Source organism: Rhinoderma darwinii, chromosome 3, assembly GCF_050947455.1.
Source record: "Rhinoderma darwinii isolate aRhiDar2 chromosome 3, aRhiDar2.hap1, whole genome shotgun sequence".
Taxonomy (NCBI): Eukaryota; Metazoa; Chordata; class Amphibia; order Anura; family Rhinodermatidae; genus Rhinoderma; species Rhinoderma darwinii.
The window spans coordinates 133,265,006-133,285,723 of record NC_134689.1 but is presented as its reverse complement, the minus strand read 5'-3'; the positions used below and the strand labels follow the sequence as shown (position 1 = coordinate 133,285,723).

At 36.7% G+C, this 20,718-nt stretch overlaps 1 protein-coding gene across 1 annotated transcript in view; it reads right to left on the bottom strand.

Moving 5' to 3' along the window:
- LOC142750387 (dynein axonemal heavy chain 3-like) overlaps positions 1-20,718 on the bottom strand; it is a 1,255,980-nt gene that overhangs the window by 924,946 nt on the left and 310,316 nt on the right. The window contains exons 21-24 of the mRNA XM_075859390.1: positions 20,191-20,289; positions 19,582-19,721; positions 14,170-14,328; positions 13,839-14,067 (exon numbers count right to left, since the gene is read on the bottom strand). Of these exons, the coding sequence (XP_075715505.1) occupies positions 13,839-14,067; positions 14,170-14,328; positions 19,582-19,721; positions 20,191-20,289 (627 nt within the window). The remainder of the gene's footprint in view (positions 1-13,838; positions 14,068-14,169; positions 14,329-19,581; positions 19,722-20,190; positions 20,290-20,718) is intronic.

The following is a 20,718-nucleotide window of genomic DNA, read 5'->3' as shown; positions in this document are numbered from 1 at the left end:
ATCTGCTAGGATGTAATAAGGCCAACCATATACTGTTAGGGTAAGTCCAAACGGATTTGTCCTGACACGGTTGCGATGTGGCCGACAACTGAACGCGACTGTCAACTAACATGTTAATGTCCGTGCGTCATTGCGGGTAAAACGGCCCTTTACCTGCCAAATCGTGCGCCAGGTAAGGGGCCATTTTACCCGGAATAATGCGCGGCCATTAACAGTCTAGTTGACAGCCACATTAAACATGGCGATAGTGTGGTTGTTGGTCGCGTCGCGACCATGTCAGGGCCGCTCCATTTGGACTTACCCTTAAAGGGCTATGGCGAACATAACCTAGTTAAGACCATAGTGAACTACAGAGTTATCCAAGACTAATAAAGTTGTGGTTGCAAATGAAAATTGCATTCACCCTCTACTGCTTGCTATATCAGCCTTAAATTACTTACTTTTTTTGACCCAGTGAAACATTTAAAATTTGAAGTTTTTAATTGTTTTTTTCTCTACTTATCAACCAAGAGGGCATCATTATTACCATAATTGCCAACAGTCCTAATTTTTGCCAAAATTATGAGTTCTGTGTTCATTTGCATTAAAAGGAGAGTTTATGGTTGCTTTGGAGGCATTCCTGATAGCACAAGGTTTGGGCTGAAAATGTATGGCGATTATGGATTCAAATGTTGGTAAGTATATATCATGTAGCTAAGGAGGTGCATGTCTAGAGGGTATCTAGGTTCTTCATGTCAGCCAGATACACTGAGCTGAAAGTAGAGTATTATAGGGTTAATCTTCTGCTTTATAGCACTGGGCATATGGAATCTCGGCCACGGACCTCAGACTGTGCATCATCAAACCCTGAGGGCTGATTCAGGGAATAGGATGTAAGCAGCAGAAGTGTGTCCATGCATGTATACGTACATATGCATGCATTTCATAGTTAAAGATGGAGAGGAGCACCACCAACCCGTGTTCAGTACATTGTCTGGCACTGTTAATGGGGCCTGTGGATCTGCTGCTGTGGGGAAAATTGTTGTCACAGTTAAGGGAACATGTGGTTTGCATGGTTAATAGGAAATTTGCCTATCATGATTAATGGGGCATATGGCAGTCAATGTTAAGGTGGTGTTGCTATAAGAGCACTGACTGACACTTGCATGTGCGCCCATATCCCTCCTCGACACAATCCGATGCATGATCCTGAACCAGATGCCTGATGATTGCAAAAAAAGACCAGTTTCAAATTAAATAGTTGGGAAAGCAAAACTGTTGTAAGGTGATCTGATCATAAACCATAGATGATCGCATATAATAACAATATACATCAAATGTTTTATGGCACAAAGGAGACAAAGTGTATTATGGACACTGCTCAAAGTTTTCTTAGTTGAAGAGAGGCAAACGAAGGTAAATTATAAAAATCAAGGAGCATTTGTTTTACTGTTTTAAGAGAGACGTTGAAAATTATTCCATTACTGACTCCATTGAATTCAATGGGGGTTTTTTTAATGACAAATTCCAGCAGTCGGGAACAATTATTTTTTGTTACATTTTTTTAATTGGCAGCATAACATAGTCCGCTACACTAATCTACAAGGGTGAGAAAGTTAGTGGCGTGATGCTTTATGTTTAGCCATCTTACCTACATGTAAAATTAGGGTATATAATAAGCTTGGTGTCCCTTATCCTCAATACAGGGAACTTTCTTACACACTTTGACAAAGAAGCCCTGCTTAATTAAATGAAGGAGCTGAACTGCTACTCGCATAGATTGTGTTGCGGAGGACGCCTCATAAGGTCTCCAAGAAATGCTTACAGACATCCTGCAGCCGTTTGATCACATGCTCGAACGTGAGTACACTATATGCCCTATTGTGCATGTGTGCTGAAGCGGGGATACTGGTGAACGCTGCATAGTAACGCTGTCTAACCTCCCACGCACATTACATGACATAACTGAGCGTGATATGCACAGTGGTACTGGGGTGGGCTATACATTACTATCAGCCTGGGTTTTTTAAACAAGCTGTTGATACACAATGAGTCAACACAATGAGTCAACAGCCCAAACAGGACTTTATGCCTGCTGGAAGTCTCCTTAACTTTCTTGTTTTGCCTGTTTGCCGAAGCTGCTGTGTATGGTGTGACAATTCACATCGTATTTTGAATAAACTTTTGGCCCCCTCAGGAGTCCACAACACGGTGGACAGAAACATGCCATGTGGGACTGTGTTTCTTCTACTCTATAAGAGCATACTAGGGCCCTCGTTAATTAGGACAATGTTCTGGTCGGGGTCGCCGTTTGATAGGACTGTGGCACCGAGGTCAGGCATTAGGGACGTGTAGACCCACACCAGGAGGCACTAGGTCCCAATCCGTGTCTTGTCCCCTTACCGATAGGGGACTCTGCACAATATTGGACCAAGCACTCAAAATCATCTGATGGGATAAGACCGTTCCTGCTTACGCACCTGTTATAGATATTTGGGGGGTTTTTCCCGGTAATTTCCTGCACATTTGATGACTAGGTTTTTGCTCAAATAGCTACCTGCATATTTGTTACAATGTAATTGTTGCATCAGCAAGTTAGATATGACTACCGGTAGAATTTAGGCACAGTATTAATGTTTGTATTTGTATCTTTGCTCATCATGTACCAGTGTATACTGTATAACGCAATGGCTGCAACAAAAGCTTAGAGGTGATCACCTCTGTTTACTGCAGCTACAGTCCACTAGTAGTGAGCCTATTCAGACATTATATACTGTCTATAATGTCAGTGTGTGTTTTTGTGTCTTTTGGTGCTTGTTACTAATTTTATTAAAGGTTATATTTTAAACTATCTCACCCTTTTAGATATTATGTATTAAGTATACTCCAGATATATATACAATACAATTTGGATTTTTTTTTTTGTGTACACTAATCTAGCTTTTTTTTCCATTGAAGCCAAGACTAGTTACTATTTTGCTATTATTGGTGGACAAACTGTTTTGTACAACTATTTGTAGATTGGTTTGTTCACATGGTATTATGCTTGAAAAAAGAAAACCCTGATTGGGTTTTAATATATTTCTACACCTGGGTGGATGCTGTCGTCTTCTAAAAGCTAGTTACTAAAGATACACTGCCTTAACAACCATAGTCTTGTAAATGGGCAATACCTAGCAACCAGCCTATCTTTTTAGTTCAATAGTTAATTAACAGGGGGCAGAGAAGCCGCATCGAGGCTTGATAAAATTGATAATCTCTTAGTTAAAGCAATAAGATGGAAATCCCTCTTACTATAGCAAAAACATATCGTACACCTCTTTGCTGCCTTTCCACCATCACTTTTAAAACCGGTAGTTTATATTTAGAATACAGTTAATCTAGTGGCCACACATGAATAGTCCCTCTTCACTTAAATCAATGGGAGTTAAAAGTGGTTGTTCCGTTTATAAAACCCATTTTAGAAAACAGATTTTCATATAACCTATTTTGAGATTTAATAGAGGGGTATCCTCTGTTCAGGATCCTTATCTCTTGACCAAAGTGGAGAGCGGTTTCAAAGAACAATTCTCGCTCTGGAGGACCGGTCCTGTCCTTTATTACAGGAGTGGTGGATGTCTCCACAAGTAATACCGGGCACCATAGCAACTAAATTGACTCTTAATTTTCAAGAATCTCATCTTAAATACATAATAAATAGATGGATGGTTAAATCAGGGAAGTAAAATATTGCGATTTTACTCTTATTAAATCAAATAATTGTAAACTTTAGTCATAACTAGCCTCAACAGGTGTAATTAGTATAGACATTCTACGGCTAAAAATGCTATAAATGAATATGATTGTTTTACATACAATAAATACTCTGCATAGATCTTTTCTGATCAAACCTACTGGACTGAAAAATCCATTTCATACATGTGAATGGGGTTGTAACTGCATCATGTGCATGGAGCAAAGAGCCGCGCACTAAGAGTTAGGCTGCGTTCACATGAGTGTGACAGATTTTATGAGCGTAAAAAAAAATGCACGTAAATATGTCCATGTGCGTTAAGTTATGCATCTGTGTGCTATGCAAGTAGCATGCATTTTTCATGCTCTCGCAAGCACTTTTTTTTTTCAATGTAATTTATATGATGTGCGTCCGTGTGCTGTCCGTGGTTTTCACGCATCCGTTGACTTCAATGGGTGGCTAGGTGGGCAAAAACGCACCAATATAGGGCATGCAGTGAGTTTCACGCAACAGACATTCGCTGCGTAAAAGCTTACACATGTGTGAATAGCCCCATTTAAATCAATGGGTGCGTGTGCTGTGCGTTGTCTGAACGCACAGCACACGGACGAGATTCATGCCCTTCTGAATGAGCCCTTACTCTCTCTAAAGAGGACCCAACACATTTATCCATTGCACGGCAGACCATCGATTTACATTAGAACCACGTAACACTTTGTTTCCATCATTGTAGAACTGCAGGATAATTGAACCCTTGTTGGCAGGTTCCCCTGCAGGATGCCGCTTTGAGTGACTTCTAAATTGTGTAAGGGTACATCCAGACGTCCTGTAAAATAAGAAATCCGTCACGACAAATTTGTTACATGCAGATTTTACCCCTAATTGTGCTGTAAATTCACATCAGATTTCACCCTATATATTAAATATATAAAAGGGTGAAATCTGCTGTGAAAATTCATGGGTTTTCCGCAACATAATGAACATGTTGCGGATTTGAAAATCTGCAGTATGCTCATATTTCACTGCATACATTTTTCTGCTATGTGTGGATCGTGTTTTGAATGGCTATTCACATGTATTGTACTGTACATTTCCGGAATCCACACTGTAAATCCACAGCAAATCTGCTACGTCTGAACAAGGCCTAAGGACACTTTCCTAAGGGCGTATTTGCATAAATATTTAAAAGTCAAAGTCACAGGTGGGTCCAAAATATGGATTAGGTGTTAATTTTTTAATTTTACTTGGAAAAAAACTTGACCTTGTTGCTCATAATAACTAATCAATGTCCTTGTTTCTCTTTTCCAGGGCAGTTATGAAAATAAAAACGAAAGTAAAGTACAACCCTGGTTGGCTGTTATGGGTAATGAGGCCTCTAAACTTTGGCATAACTACCAGAGTAGCAAGCACAGCAGCTCTAATGGGGCCCAATAACTAAGGTAGCCCATCTCCACGCAGAGATAAGGTTCAGTTAGGGATGACTATGAATGATTAAATGGAGGCGTGAAAAATAAAATGTGGTTGCATTCCAAGTTTTACTACAAAACCGTATTAAAACATATTGAATCCCCTTTATGTGTATTATACCTCTGCAACATCACCTTTTGCATTATTCCTTTGCTATGACATCACTGCATTATACCTGTACAGTGACATCATTGTGTACATTATACTTAGAGTGACATTATTATGTGTATTTTGTAATGTCGGAATGTGCATGACATTTTGTATGTATAATCTGTGTACTGTGACATTAATGTATGCACTGGTCTTGTGACATCACTGTTTTGAAAATGTTGTGCTGTAACTTCACTGAGTAGCTCCTTGCATTGTGTCATCACTGTGTACATTATTCCTGTATTGTAATATCACTGTGGACATGATTCCTGTGCTGTAACTTCATTAAGTAAATTGTCCTTTTCCTGTGACATTGAAGTGTATATTATCTATAATTTGCCATCACTGTGTGCAGAGTCCCTGTACCATGATATCACTTTGAGCATGATTTCATCATTACTGCACCCAGCCCCCCTCCAGCAATGCCCTTGATTATTCCTTCACATTTAGGAAACATCCAGAGAGACCAAAATAATGATAAGGTTTTCATGCTCTGAAATTGCTGCTAAAAGTAGTCATGTCACAGTGGGGCCCCATTCTGAGTTTGCTATTGCCTCCATGGTTACTTGTTGCTCCCGTGCCTCTAAGCGCATTTTGATACATGACAGCAATTATATTTTAATTGTGGGACCTTTTTTATTCTATATTTGTTCAATCTTGCTCTTTTGTAATATTCATAATAATAAGCAAATAGTGCCTCTACCTCTCCCTGTAAAGGTTGTATTTGATCATTATAATGTTTCTAATTGATAAACTCTTTTATTGCAAAATCCAATCAAAAATATTGAAAACAAAAGACAAGACACTTCTTAATCTACCCTTGAAGATTTTAGCCTACACTATAATTGGTTGTTATGGGCAATAATTTTTTCTGGTAGACATCTTTAATAAATGAGTCCTCCTATTTCTATGTATAGAGACTTATTATGTACTAGTTCTCTTTGCATAGAAACCTTTGAATTACCCTGTATACATAAAAAATGCTCACAGATTGGAAAAAAAGCCAGAGAGAAAACGTTGTGCGCCACATTTATGAGAGCGAATACAGATTAAATGTAGAGGAGACAGTAGCCAATCAGATCACTAAATTCAATAGAATAAAATCGTATTTGGTTGTTTTGGGCAATTTTTATGTGAACCAGTTGTCAGAAATCAGGCCCCGTTTTTTCTTGTCAGTTATGTCTATTTTGTTACTACGTCATTTGCATCTAACACAAAACTAACCATATTGAGCTAAAGACAAGAAAATGACTCTATGTGGATTGTATGAGTGTCATACTACTGTATGAAAAATAAGCCAATAATACTAGAAAATCACTAATCACTAATAAAATTGTACTCTACAGGCTCAAATTGGAATGGGTTCAAATTTCTTAAATACAGTCTATTTCAATTCTGTCTCTCCACACTGATCATGGCACTTGATGGGTGGGCAGTATCGTATATGTATAAGAGAATGTCCTGTCCTTGGACTTTTCTTACAACTCCCAGTAAGGCCTGCAATCAGAGTAAGAATTAGGATGGGGGCGGGGGGTGTATATTAGTGCATTGTACCCCATCCTTCCTCTAGGGCATCATTATATTAAAGTGAAGAACGTCTTTAAATTTCATTAGCGTAGCTCAATAAAACGGATATGTAGACGTATAACCCCTTGAGATACATACAGGCTGCATTGTCTCTTTTTTGTTGACCTTATTCTCTAGTAAAAATAGGGTAAATCAAATCGTTTGTAATAAAGCCTTACTGAGCTTGGTATTGTGTTAGTTTGCAGCTGAATGTATTATTTGTCTATGGAAACAGAACAACAAAAGTAATACATTGTGTCAAAGGTAATACACACCATTTACAAGATTTCTAATTTCATGGTGCATGACAACATTTGTACTGCAACACAATATGGCTTAAAAAGCAGAACTGACAAAAACGTCAGTCAGGGGCCCTGGGAAAATAAGGAATTATTCAAACGTTACTTTTGTAACCTCATATAATCATGTTTCTTTTCAAACCATGCATTTGTGTAGTGGAACAAATCCAAAGCGCACGTTGTGTGCCAAGGTTCAAATATCAGCAAAGAAAAGGCACCTTTGTGATCTCATGGATAACAGATGGCATGAGACTGGCATTTTCTTGTCCTGAAGGGTTTCTCTGATTGCAGACACTCTTCTCTCTAGATGAACCTATAGCTTTGTTTATGCTATCTGCTACTATCAGCATTACAGAATCTAAAATTTGCAAAGAGACAATTTTTGTTCACTTTGTAAAAACACAATCTACTTCATGCTTTAGAGACTCGAACACAGAAAGTAATGGAAGAATACTGAATATATGTTGATTGACCCATTAAAGGTAACCCATCACCTGATTTTTGGTGCTAGATTTCATTGTTTCTATGGACACATCATTGTATAGTGATGTTATACCTACAGGTATGTTGTAATAGAGGTGTTTTACCCAATGTCTGTGTGTTTTTGTTTTTTTTTAATAACTGTTTATCTGTACCTGTAGTGTATTATATAACAATATATACACTACATGGACAAAAGTCCATTGGGTCACACCTCTTAATCATTGGATTTAGGTGTTTCATTCAGTCCCATTGACACAGGTGTATAAAATCCAGCACCTAGCCATGCAGTCTGACTTTACATACATTTGTGAAAGAATGGGTCGTCCTAAAGAGCACACTGAATTCCAGCGTGGTACTGTAATAGGATGCCAACGTTGTAACAATTCAGTTTGTAAAATTTCTTCCCACCTAAATATTCCACAATCATCTGTAAATTATATTATTGCAAAATGGAAGTGTTTAGGAAACACAACAACTCAGCCATAAAGTGGTAGACCATGTAAAGCTGCTGAGTGGGGTCGCTGAGTGCTTAGGCGCATAGTGCATAAAAGTCGCCAATGCTCTGCTGAGTCAATAACTGCAGAGTTCCAAACCTCCAACTGTTCCTGGAAACTTCATGGCATGGGTTTCCGTGGCCGAGCAGCTGCATACAAGCTGTACATCACCGAGCACAATGGCAAGCGTCAGATGGAGTGGTGTAAAGCATGGTGTCACTGAATTCTGGAGCAGTGGAATTATGTTCTTTGCAGTGACGAATCACTCTTCTCTATCTGGATGTCTGAGTCTGGGTTTGATGAATGACAGGAGAACGTCACCTGCGTGACTGCATTGTGCCAACTGTAAAGTTTGGTGGAGGAAGGATAAGGCTATGGGGTTGGTTTTCAGGGGTTAGCCTAGGTCCCTTAGTTCCAGTGAAGGGAATTCATAATGCTTCAGCGTATCAAGACATTTTGTACAATTGTATGCTTCTATCTTCGTGGGAACAGTTTGGGGAAGGCCCTTTTCTGTTCCAGCATGACTGTACCCAAGTGCACAAAGCAAGGTTCATAAAGGTATGGTTGAACGAGTTTGGTTTGGAAGTACTTGACTGGCACATACAGAACCATAACCTCAACCCTAACAAACACCTTGTAGATGAACTAGAACGGAGATTGCAAGCCAGGCCTTCTCCTCCAATACCAGTGTCCGACCTAACAAATCCCCTTCTGGATGAATGGGCACAAATTCCCACAGAGACACTCCAAAATCATGTAGAAAGCCTTCCCAGAAGAATGGAAGCTATTTTAGAAGCAAAAGGGGGGACCAACTAAATATGAATGTTTGTGGATTTAGAGTGGGATGTCATAAAAGCTCCTGTAGGTATAATATGTAGGTGTCAAAATACTTTTGGTCATAGAGTGTGAGTGTATATATAAATATCTAAATATATATACATAGATCTATGTATATATATATATATCTATACACATCACGCACATGCAAACACAACACAACTAGTAGCCAGCACATTCTGCAGTCCCAACATTAGAGCTGAGCATGTGCAGGTTTCAAACAAAATGGCTTCTGCTGTCAGATATACCACACTTTTATATTAGTAAGACCCTAATCCTAATGGCTACAGGAACATTAATATTACAGGGCTATGAGCCATAATCCCTAAAAATAATTACATTTTTGATGCTGGTGACAGGTCCTGTTTAAATGTGGTACTAAGTAAGCTCTGCACAATAAATATTTAAGAGGATCTGTCACAGAGATATACAAGTCATCTAGTATCTCTGCAATTTGGAAGCCCCTGCTCTGGCCTAAGTAATAAACTACAGAGATTTTTTGGGCTCTATACAAATGAAGATACAATTGCAAAGATGCAAGAATAGTAAGCATTAAGTCCAGCACCATAGCAATGGTACTGTCAATTGCATATAGCCTGCGAAAGTGTCCAAAGCTTGTTGGCTGTCGCCTCAAACTAAAGCCTGCATGCACAATGGGAGCAGGAGTTCCCAAGTCCCAGAGGTACAAGCTTCATTATTGCAAGATCTTCTACCTCTGGGATATATCCTGCTAATCTCAACTCAATGTTTTTGTAAGATTTTTTCTAATAAACTCAATCCTCGTATATAATATATAATGTGACTATGCTTTTATATACTGTAGAATTTATGATTGAAGTATATATACATGTTCCTTATCCAAGAGCATTCAACAGGGCCAAATTGGTATGCAATTGAATACACACGTGGAAATGTATTTGTTTAAAGAATGAGGATCTATTCACAATTAGTTTATAACGGAAGCTACAACCCAGTGCCGGATCTGTCGAACGATGGATACCACTGGAGCCCAACGGACTTATAACGTGATCCGTTGCGTTCTATGTGTATGGTTTCCTTGACATCTTTCTTCCCTTCAAAACTGACTGAATTTGTGAGAGAGCCTCCCACGCAAATATGAACAGAGCTTAAATTCTACATTTCTTTCAGTACTTAATGTTTAATAAATACATAGAACTCTACTAGGGGTAGGTAATGTTAGGGAAAAATAACACAGCTCGAAGCAAAATAATACAGGTCAGCTTGAGAAATATCCATGAATACATTATAATAACTTGCCCTTTTCAAAGCCTATGATGTATGTGTTTACTGTAAGTTGACTTAAAAATAATTAACTAACTACTGTTGCTATAGCAGATAGGAGATATTTTCCTCCCTTTTCTATGAAAATACCACTGGAGATTCACGTATAATCAAAATCCAAAGTAGAGGCTGCAGATGTCTCTTTTTAATACACGTTGGTAGGAACCTAAAGCTGTTCTTATTGAATGGAAGGTACATCATTTTGAATGAGTTGTAAACTGTGTACACAAAAATTTACTTAAGGTAACACTCTGGTGAAAAATCATTCTCCATATTAAACTCTACCCCTTCCTCATGTATCTGTTTGGCGCTGCTTTTTCACATTATTTTGTATATGAGAAATTGTACTAACAAAGGCTGGTGCTTGAAGCCCATGTATCTGCAATATGGTGGTCACCTTGATTTTACCTTGTAATGATTGAGGCACAAATAATCCTTCCTTCTTGTGTGGGGAGTCAGGCTACAAACATAGAACTATCTAAGCAATGGAGGCATGAACTACCTGATAGAGAAGCAAAGGGAAAAAATATGGCTGCTGGGCTAATAAACCAAAATGTGAATTTTTCAAAAAGTAAGTTAATTTCACACTAAATAAGAATAAGCAGGGGCAGGACAAGATGTAAGCAGTGTTGGCAGTTGCTTAGTGTGTCATTGAGAAGGTGATGTACAAGATATAGGTCAAAAATAAATTCTGCCTTTAAATTTCTTACCAATCGGTGTTCCCCTGTATAAACAGATATGCTAGGGATTGGTCTGGAAAGGTGCGACGGGAGACGAATAAATAAATGATTGTTCATCCAACAGCTATCATGCTGAACTTTAGGGACCGAGGGTGGTGAGGTGCGTTCTGAAACCACCACCTTGGGTACCAAGAGAGCTTTTTCCACCCATGAGAACAATTGATTGTATGTAACTGCAGACTAGCAGAAAAATATGTGAAGTTCCCTATATCCATATTAAAATTATGTATGTCAGATGCCATAATGTTTATTGTTCAAGATGTTTTTTGTTTTTTAAATGAGAGGATTTGTACCAGTAAACAGCCCCTGCAAAGTAACTGTTCCTAAGACAACTGTTTGCTTCACCAATTTTTGTTACCATACCAGAATCCAGAAATAACACAAGCCAGGTTGGCTGACACCAAATAATAGTAAGGAAATAAAAGGTAACTTTAGTGACATAAGATGTTACAGAAACTCAAAGAAAGGAAAGCAGAGACAAACAAGTAGAGTTCTAGATTTTATTTTTTTATATTAGTCATACAGAAATATTTAAATACGCGATAGCATAGAAATTGATACGTTAAGTGCATGTTTGTTCCTAACTTAAAATTCTATTGAATTGTACACTACATAATTGCAATATATTTAGAAATCAGCATGTACCATATTTCTCCATACCACAAAAACTTTCTGATTTAAACTCTGCTTCCAACACATCTGCACACACATAAGGGAACTTCTCATTGGCAGAAACAAAATACTATTTTCTAGAAAAAACCCTTACATACCTAAAAGTGCAAGTAAGGATGGAGGCCACCATAGTTAACCACTTGTAATAACAGACAGCAATAAATATACTGTAGTCCAAAGCCTCACTGTTGCACAGTCCTCAACATGTCTGCTGTAACAACATAAAAATGCTGCCTGTTTAAATATCACATTTTACACTATATATTGTTTTGCCTACTATTTAATGCTCAAGATTTCATAGTATAAGAAAAGATAAATTTGAGCATTGAACGCTGTGGTTTTTGTTTCGGGAATCTTTGCAACACTGTCTATCAGGTCCATGGCCATTACATTTTCCATGCTCATGGCCCCCATTTTAGATGATGACTTTTCACAATGTATTTCATGGCTTCCATCCCTACATGAGACATTATTACTATCACATAGGAATAAAAAGCCATAAAACACCACAGTGAATTTATCTCGATCGGATGCAATACTTATTTTCTTCACATGATTTCACATCTATTTCAAAACTAACCAATAATTTCATGCTACATTATGGAACATTTTAAACTATATTTCAGTGACAAGATTCACACTGAAACTGTTACATCAAAAATTAACAAAGCAGCAACTGTCAAAGGAATTTTTTTGTGAAGACACAAACAATACAAGAAAACGGCTTAATCCACTCAATATAACACAAAACCGGGGACAGCTAAACTGACAAGACAACAGCTAACATGCACCAAGAAATGTGGCAAATCTTGGAAGAAGCCAAGTATTTTATTAAAGCCAACAAACACCAGCCCAAATAACACATAAAACTGCACAAGACGTCTGGATCAATCTGCTCAAATGAAAAAGTGCCCCCTGTCAACACAGATCTAGAACAGATAAACTTGCCTCTCTAACTGTTATGAGACATGCATTCTTGGTATGTGAGACCCTAGCGGACAATTTGATAACAGTTACACTTCATAAGACAAACTACACAGCATCCAACATTATGATATTGGGTCAATAAAACATGCTTAGTGTATCTTTCATTCTACACAGAACAACAGACCACTGGTATCAGTGCACAAAAAAAGATGGAGAAAACTGATGGTCTGACGGTATATATTGATACATGCAGAGAGAACGCTAGCTATAATTATAACTAAGCAGCTAGCATTGTTAAATACAGTCTATAGTTTATTTTACACATAGATAAGGACTCTACAACCAATTACCTCTTTGACTATCCTTACTTACCTGCTAGATCCTGCTTTACCATATGGTGGAAAGTTTGAGTTGCATAAAGAAGAACAAGGAAGTGGTAAATGAAGATTACATATTTTTTCCAGAATTTGAGTACATGATGTAAAATGTTATGTCCTCTTGAATTGTACTCTAAATATTAAAATTCTATAGAGATCACTTTTTCTAATGGAACGTGTATCAGAAGATTGCTGAGGTTGTTGAGGTTGAGTTAGACATAAATAATTGGGAGGAAATTTTTTACTGAAACCGATACATCTGCTTTACACTACATATAGTGAAATATAGCAATACCGATTCTACACTATTACTTTAGTTATTGCTTATATATGAACACATTAAAAAAAACATATTGTAAGCATCAGATGAACTTTCTACCATGACGTTATAGAACCCAAGTGAATGTAAGGCACTACGCTATGGTAATATAATCTGGTAGTACCAATAATCTAATGTGACCAAACAGCACTACATGTGCAATTTTCACTGGTGAGAAATAGTACTACTGTGAAATATGTCAGAAGTTCTATACACATGATCTGTATGGCATGTATGTATGTATGTATGTATGTATGTATGTATGTATGTATGAATAATTTAAAAAAAAAGCTTTTTCTACAGCTTGTTGTGAAGATTTCCCATTGTCATCTCAATGCTGTATGTTAGGTCCATAGTTTTCCTCTGTTATGTTGTGAGTTAGTGGCAGAAGCAATAACGCATGACTTAACTATTGGCAAAGAGATTTAGTAATTTTCTTGGAAGGGTTCAATTATAATAGAATAAATCCTAAGCAAAGACTAAGTATATTCACCTCGTGAAGCCATTTCTCAACTAGACCCTTGGCATTCGAAGGAATTATTCTCTGCACCAGCTCAACTTTTTCATTTTCTGATGACTCCATGTGAGTAATTTCTTTCTTTATATTAAACGTAAGTTTTGCAATGCCTTCAAAGCATTTCTTGAGGTGGGGTTGAACTCTAAGTGGATCCTTTGTCTCAGATAGGATTTCTAGTAGTTCATCATTCGACAGAAAGTAAAATCTAGTAGGGTGATAAAGAACAGGAAAAAGAGAAACCTGAGTGAAATCCGAACAAACATTTCATACAAACATGCATAGCTGACACAGAAAATGGACTGTTTACCTTGGGAAGAATAGCCTTTTCTTCTCCAAATAATCATTCAGGCCTTTCTGAATGTCATCCAGCAGCAATTCTGCCTCCTTCAACTTATCCAGCATCTGGGGCTGTGAGATAACCCTCATGGCGTTGGCCTCCTTCACAGACTCCCTCATTATTAGCCTCCTGGTGAGAAAGATAGAATATAGTGAATGTAATAACCATACTTCACACAACAGGCTCTCTCTCTTTCAAATTGAAAATCCCCTTATTACAAAACAAGGGGTGATCTTTTCTTTCTCCATACCTTTAAATAAGACTGCAACATTCATAGCTTTTTACAAAAACGCAGCTGCTTTTTGAGCTTTAGATAAATAGAAAGAGCTGGCTAGTAATTCTACTGAGGTTGAATGCATTATTCTCTAATACAATTTAGTGAGAATCTATTCATTTTTAACCACATTGGACAAGGAAAGTCCTTCGTCCATCTAATTATGACTGAGCTTTGTTCAGTGCCATTAACCCACAATGCTGGATTGATCCTATTCTATTATTTGCTCTAACCAGTTCAATAAATCAACACTGCTTATTTTTTCCTTGGGAAATGAGAGAGCTCATTAGGAGGACTGTGGGGGTATTAATGAGGTCTAAGGAAACAACATAAGACAAATGTATAGACAGCAACAAATACTTGCAAAGAATGAGATCTATTGTTCTACCAAGTCATGTCTAGAGCATGAATACATAGAAATCCAAAAGAGAACATGATGTAGGACATCATGAACCATGGATATATTCTGTACTTATGTGCTAAATTTGACCCATAGAGCTAATCTGAAATAGCAACAAGAGACCTTGATATTAAAATGTGTGTGTAGAGCTAAATATAGTCTAGAAGAATTGCTGCTTTCATTAAAGAGAAAAAGTCACAAGAAATAAGCCTTTTGAGTTGACCAACTGAACTAGTGAGTGCGGTTAAACCAAACAGGCCCCCAAAGAACTGATCAGATATGCTGATAATGATGAATAATATAATATGATGATAATTACTGTATTAGGAACACAATCATTTTTGGGGGCCATGAACACTACAGTATTGGGCAAGCTGCATGAAACTGCTGCAACACTGACTTTATATGAAACTAGAATGAAGTTACAGTAATAGCCCAATGATGGCCCAATCCAGGTGACGAAACAATTACAGAAAAAAATCACAGAAATGGTTTCACAAAACCATAAAATATAGTGTTTCATCATATGTTTCTAAAATATCTAAGACAACATTGAATAAATAATTCAAAAAATCCCAACAACCTGGGAACAGATTTGGACATGTACTAATGCATATTATACAGTAACACCGATGTCCTGGGTCATAACAACGAACCGTACTATATAGGTAGAGAATCAGGAAAAAATTGGAAAAATCTCACCATGTCCATCATATCGTCTCAAATTATTCACCCTATATTTCCTACAATAGTATGTAAACACTAATTGTTGGAGGATAGATATGGCTACTGCCCCAGAAGAGGCAACCCACTACTGGTGGCTATCCCTGTCACTAGCCGCATTTGTGCTGTAAAGTATTCCTCCAAGGTTGTTGGACATTTTTGAATTGTTTGTCCTAGATATTTTAGAATCATATGATTAAAATTTTCATAATTTTTTTTATATGAAACTGGTCTAAACTGACTGAACTGGGCTTCTTAGAAACAAAATGTATTATGCAAATGAGTTCACTAAAAAATTTCATTACATTGTTATGAACGTTATACATTAAGAGTTTACACTTGCTCCTTGTTCCTACCTAGTAAACTGGATTTATCTTTCTTTATACTGCATAAGCCAATTAGCCAGTTCTTATTTTGCCCTGTCAGCAATGCCAAGCTAAGATGTGTCTTAGATATAATTTCTGTTTTGGAATAGTTTTCCCATGGAGTTTATGGTGTAATTTAAAGAGATAAGATTTCATTATGAAACACTATTACCATAAATGATGGTATTCAAATGTGGCTTAGGCTATACATAGGTAGCGTAATTACAGCAATTACATACATGCTTCCCTTGTGGGGCAATGTTGATAGAAAAACAATTTAGAATCTTCAGATAAGCCCCCCCCCCCCCCATAGATGTTAAAACATACAAGATGTAAGATAGATACGTGCATTAACTATATATGTCTTTGTAATATTCAGCACAACCCCATCATCATAACTCTATTAGCGTTTCATTTTATGTCATGAAATAACAATGTGACTTATTTAACATTTTACATTGAAATGTGTTTATCATTTGCAAATTATATTTTAATTTACATTTGAATCTACATTTAAATTACATTACATTTGAATCTACAAGTTTTTAAACATGGAGGACCTAATGGGGATTTATGCACATAGATATTTATTGCATATCCACAGGATATGCCAGAAATATCTGACCAGTTGGAGCATTCTCTCATCTGGCTCCATAATTCCCATAGACTATAATAGAGAGCCACATACATGCGCCTATTTTTCCTTCTTAGTGCAGAAACTAGTCAACTTCTTATGAAAAACAAACATCCTAGGACCTCTGTACCCAATAGTTGGAGGTCTCAAAGGTGAGAACCCCACTTACCACATGTTTGTGACATATCCCACTGATATGCCATGTCTATGATCGGAATACCTCTTTAAATCTTTTTAAATGCACACTGAGTCCATCAGGATATTAAAAACTTAGTACAAAAATATTGCTATATGATATACACAGAAACATTGCTAAAAAAATATTCAACAAAATCGGTTGTAATCTTTTAAAAAATAAAGGTCTGTAAACACATACAATTATCATAAAATCACAAATAAAATGCATTGCTACAATAAGCTTATGTAAGTGAGGAACCTGCACTAGTAAAACTGGCTAAGCACATGACAACCTGCAGGTACATCTTCTCTCTATTAGAAATATTGTTGACCAATTTGCTCTGTGATCTTTTGACTCCATTGGTGGCGAGAAAAAAACATTTCACAAACATTCCACAAGCTATCATCTTTCATGGCTTCTGTCACTTGTTTCATATTATCAATCAGCTCTAAAGACGCAGATCTGACAGATATTACCTGACACAATGTAGCACACCTTGGAAAATGATCCACGCATTTTTTTATTATTATTTACATTTCGGTTAGTGATGGTACATACTAATTTGTACATAACACTGTGTGAGTATAACTCTATACAGCCAACATCTACAGTAAAGAGCAATGACTTTAGTCCAAATAACTATAGGTGACACTATCATACTTTGGACATACTCCAAAAACATCCAGCTCAATGAAAATAATGCACAAAAGACTTTAAGAGTTGATAAGAGGACACTAGTAACCAAACACTTAAACAATATTAATTTGGTCCCCAGGACTTGAAACCAATTGGATATCACGTAGCAGTAATAATAATACTACTACTACTACTACTACGAATAATAATAATAATAATAATAATAATAATAAGAAGAAGAATAAGAAGAAGAAGAAGAAGAAGAAGAAGCAGAAGAAGAAAAGGAAGAAAAAGAAGAAAAAGAAATAGAAGAACAAGAAGAAAAAGAAGAACAAGAAGAAGAAAAGAAGAATGATAATAGTAATAGTTTTCAGCCAAAGCATTAATGGCATTAGTATACTAGAATAAAGTTATTAAAATGAATAGTGGTAACTAATAGAGGTTGTGGAATCAAATAAAGCTGTATATTGGATTTAAATCCACAGCCTTAACCCCAAGGTGAATGTCCTTCCCACATAAAGGCAGCAGTGCTGAGAAAACCAATTATTAGTTCCTATCCATAAATTCAACTAGGCAGATTTATTTCCTACAACTTAGAAGTCATAAGGTGAAAAGGCTTCCATGCAAATTATTTCTTGAAAATTTTATTAAATGCTGGCTGAGACAAATATGGACTACAATAATGTCAGCTGCTTAAAATTCAAGACTTCAAAGGTTCTCCACATAAAGAAAGTCTTCTAACAGAAAATTAATGACTTTGGCGTATGATGTCTTTGGCAAGCATCAGTAGAAACAGAATAATTATGAAATAAAGGAAGATTTAGAACAAAAAGAGGTATAAAAGAGCAAAGTAAAAATGTCACTAAGGAAACAGGAAAGGTAGAAAATAATCAAATAGATGAATATAGAGGCAGGACTATGTTATATTTCTGAAATGCCAAGGATGTAGAAATAAGGGGCACTTAACTATGGGCACAAAGTGTATTACTAAATCAGGGATCCGCTTTGCTAGAATTATTTTTGAAAATATACATTTTAATGATATACTGTATACTAAAGACTGTAGAATTGGTTTGCCAGGTTCCAAATTTCCAGTGAATCAAATTGATTCACGTTTTGGTGAATCAATGTAAAAAAATATTTTTTAAAAATCACTCGTCTCAAGTCAAAACTTACTACCTAATTCATGCCAATATGGTGCAATAGCAATAATTTCCCAGAAGAAAGATTAACTACTATAACACCAAGGTGTAACCCTGAATGATCATTAAAAGGGTTTTCTCACATGACAGCCCCTATCCTTATGCTCTTTTAGACATCCTTCGTTAGGAACCTCCCTCTATGTGCCAGAATGGAGAGCTGCTCTGTATAAGTGTTTCCCGCTCTGGCAGACCTAGCATACCCATGCATTACATTGATGGCCATTTATTTGGAATGTGTGGCTTGGTGTGGCCTCCCCTGGTGATAACAGCTGATTGGCCGGGGATAGAGAAGCCGGTCCATCAACTGATCGACGATTGTCTTTATGAGACAACCTCTAAGCAAAGCACAAAATTCTGAATACATTTTTAGGAGAAAATACCCCATCACTGTGTAGTCCTTTATCAGATCTCTTCTCATCAAACATGTCTGCTATTGTTATTGTAGATTGCCTAAACAGATATAAACATAAGTTCCTAGAGAACCTTAACTGTCAGTAATAACAAATATTATTCATCAATACTGTGTAAATAACCTAATGTCAAATATTTGCAAATCCAATACATTTAAAATTGGACTGTGAACAGAAGTAAATGACTGGTGGGTTGCCGTTGGAAGTTGCTTACAATTTTATGTGATTTATCCATTTACAATTATTTATTTGACAAACACGACATAAAGTAATCTTGTCATTGAACAATCTTTTTGATTTGCCTAGCAGAAGCATAACTTGAAGCTTGTGGGCTTTAATGCAAAATCTGTAACAAGGCCCCCCACCTGCCATATGTCACTTATAATACTGGTGTCTTTTTATGTGGCAGAAGGGAATTTGGGCCCCTTTAGGCACAAGGAGCCAAATGGGACTGCTACCTCTTCACCTCCTATGGCTACAACTCTGCTAAACTGTGAGCATAGTATTTTGTCCATGTAAGTTTATATGAATGATTATCTGTTAACAGCAAAAAAACTTACCAGTTCCTATCAACGATTTCAAATTTATATCCTTCTAATGGTATTTGACTGCGTATATCTTCTGATCCAAACACTGGTTCCAGATATAACCAAGCCATCTGGACTCTGAGCCAAGATTCTAGAATCTCTTGAAAGAGCCGCTGAACGAAAAAAAAAAATATAATATAACACATTGAAATCAAGCTATTTTAAGAAATGCTAGTGGGACCTCAGACAGATGTCTGAAACAAATCTGTGTATGATTATAGGAGCAAACTGCTACTTTCTCACAAGTTCCCTGCAATCACATATTCTAGTAGGGTTAAGAAATGCCTTCTCAACTCCAGTTTTCTGTTCTACTTGGTGAAGCACAGTGAAGAAGGAGCCAGCACAGCTGCCTCTTTGTGTGTCTCACTAGGATGAGTCACTCTCTTACTGGGGAACTTTGTCTATTGCATTTAACATCACATAATAAAAACTAAAGTAAAATCAATTTAACATAAAGAATCTTATACTTTTTCTCCCCACTGATGCACGATTTGTATTGGGAGGTGAAATCTAAAAAGTGGGTTGGAAATGAAATCTAAAAGCTAATTAAAATGAAGAAGAGCTTCGCAAAGGGCAACTTACCATCTTAGCCTCCCATGTTAATATTTCCTTTTCAAATGGTGTAATGAATGGTGAGCCTTTCATGGTTGTGGTTTTCACAATGTGATCTTCCAGCAAAACCTTAAAAGAAGAGAACAATGAAAAAGTAAAGTAGAGAAATATCAAGCAAGGATGACTAGATTACAGTATTGAATGAAATCCAAGGTAAAGATGAAAAGAATAGATAAATTGGTGCAGCTGAGGAGTCAAACGTAAGCCAACCATCAACTGATTGAACCTTTTACTTCTGGTTCGAAGGATATTCACCTAATTTGAAAAGGTCTGAGAAAAGGGACTGGACCATTTAATTTTTTCCTAAATAAGTAATGTATAGTTTCAAGGTGCCAATATTAAGAAACATATATTTTAAGGGGTTCTTTTTTTTTAGTTGGACCTCCTATTTTGACTACTGTCACTTATATACCAGGATAAAAAAACGTGTAAAAGATATATATAATGCAATTTTAATTTATAATTCTAAGAAAACTCCAGTCAAAACAGAAAAAAATT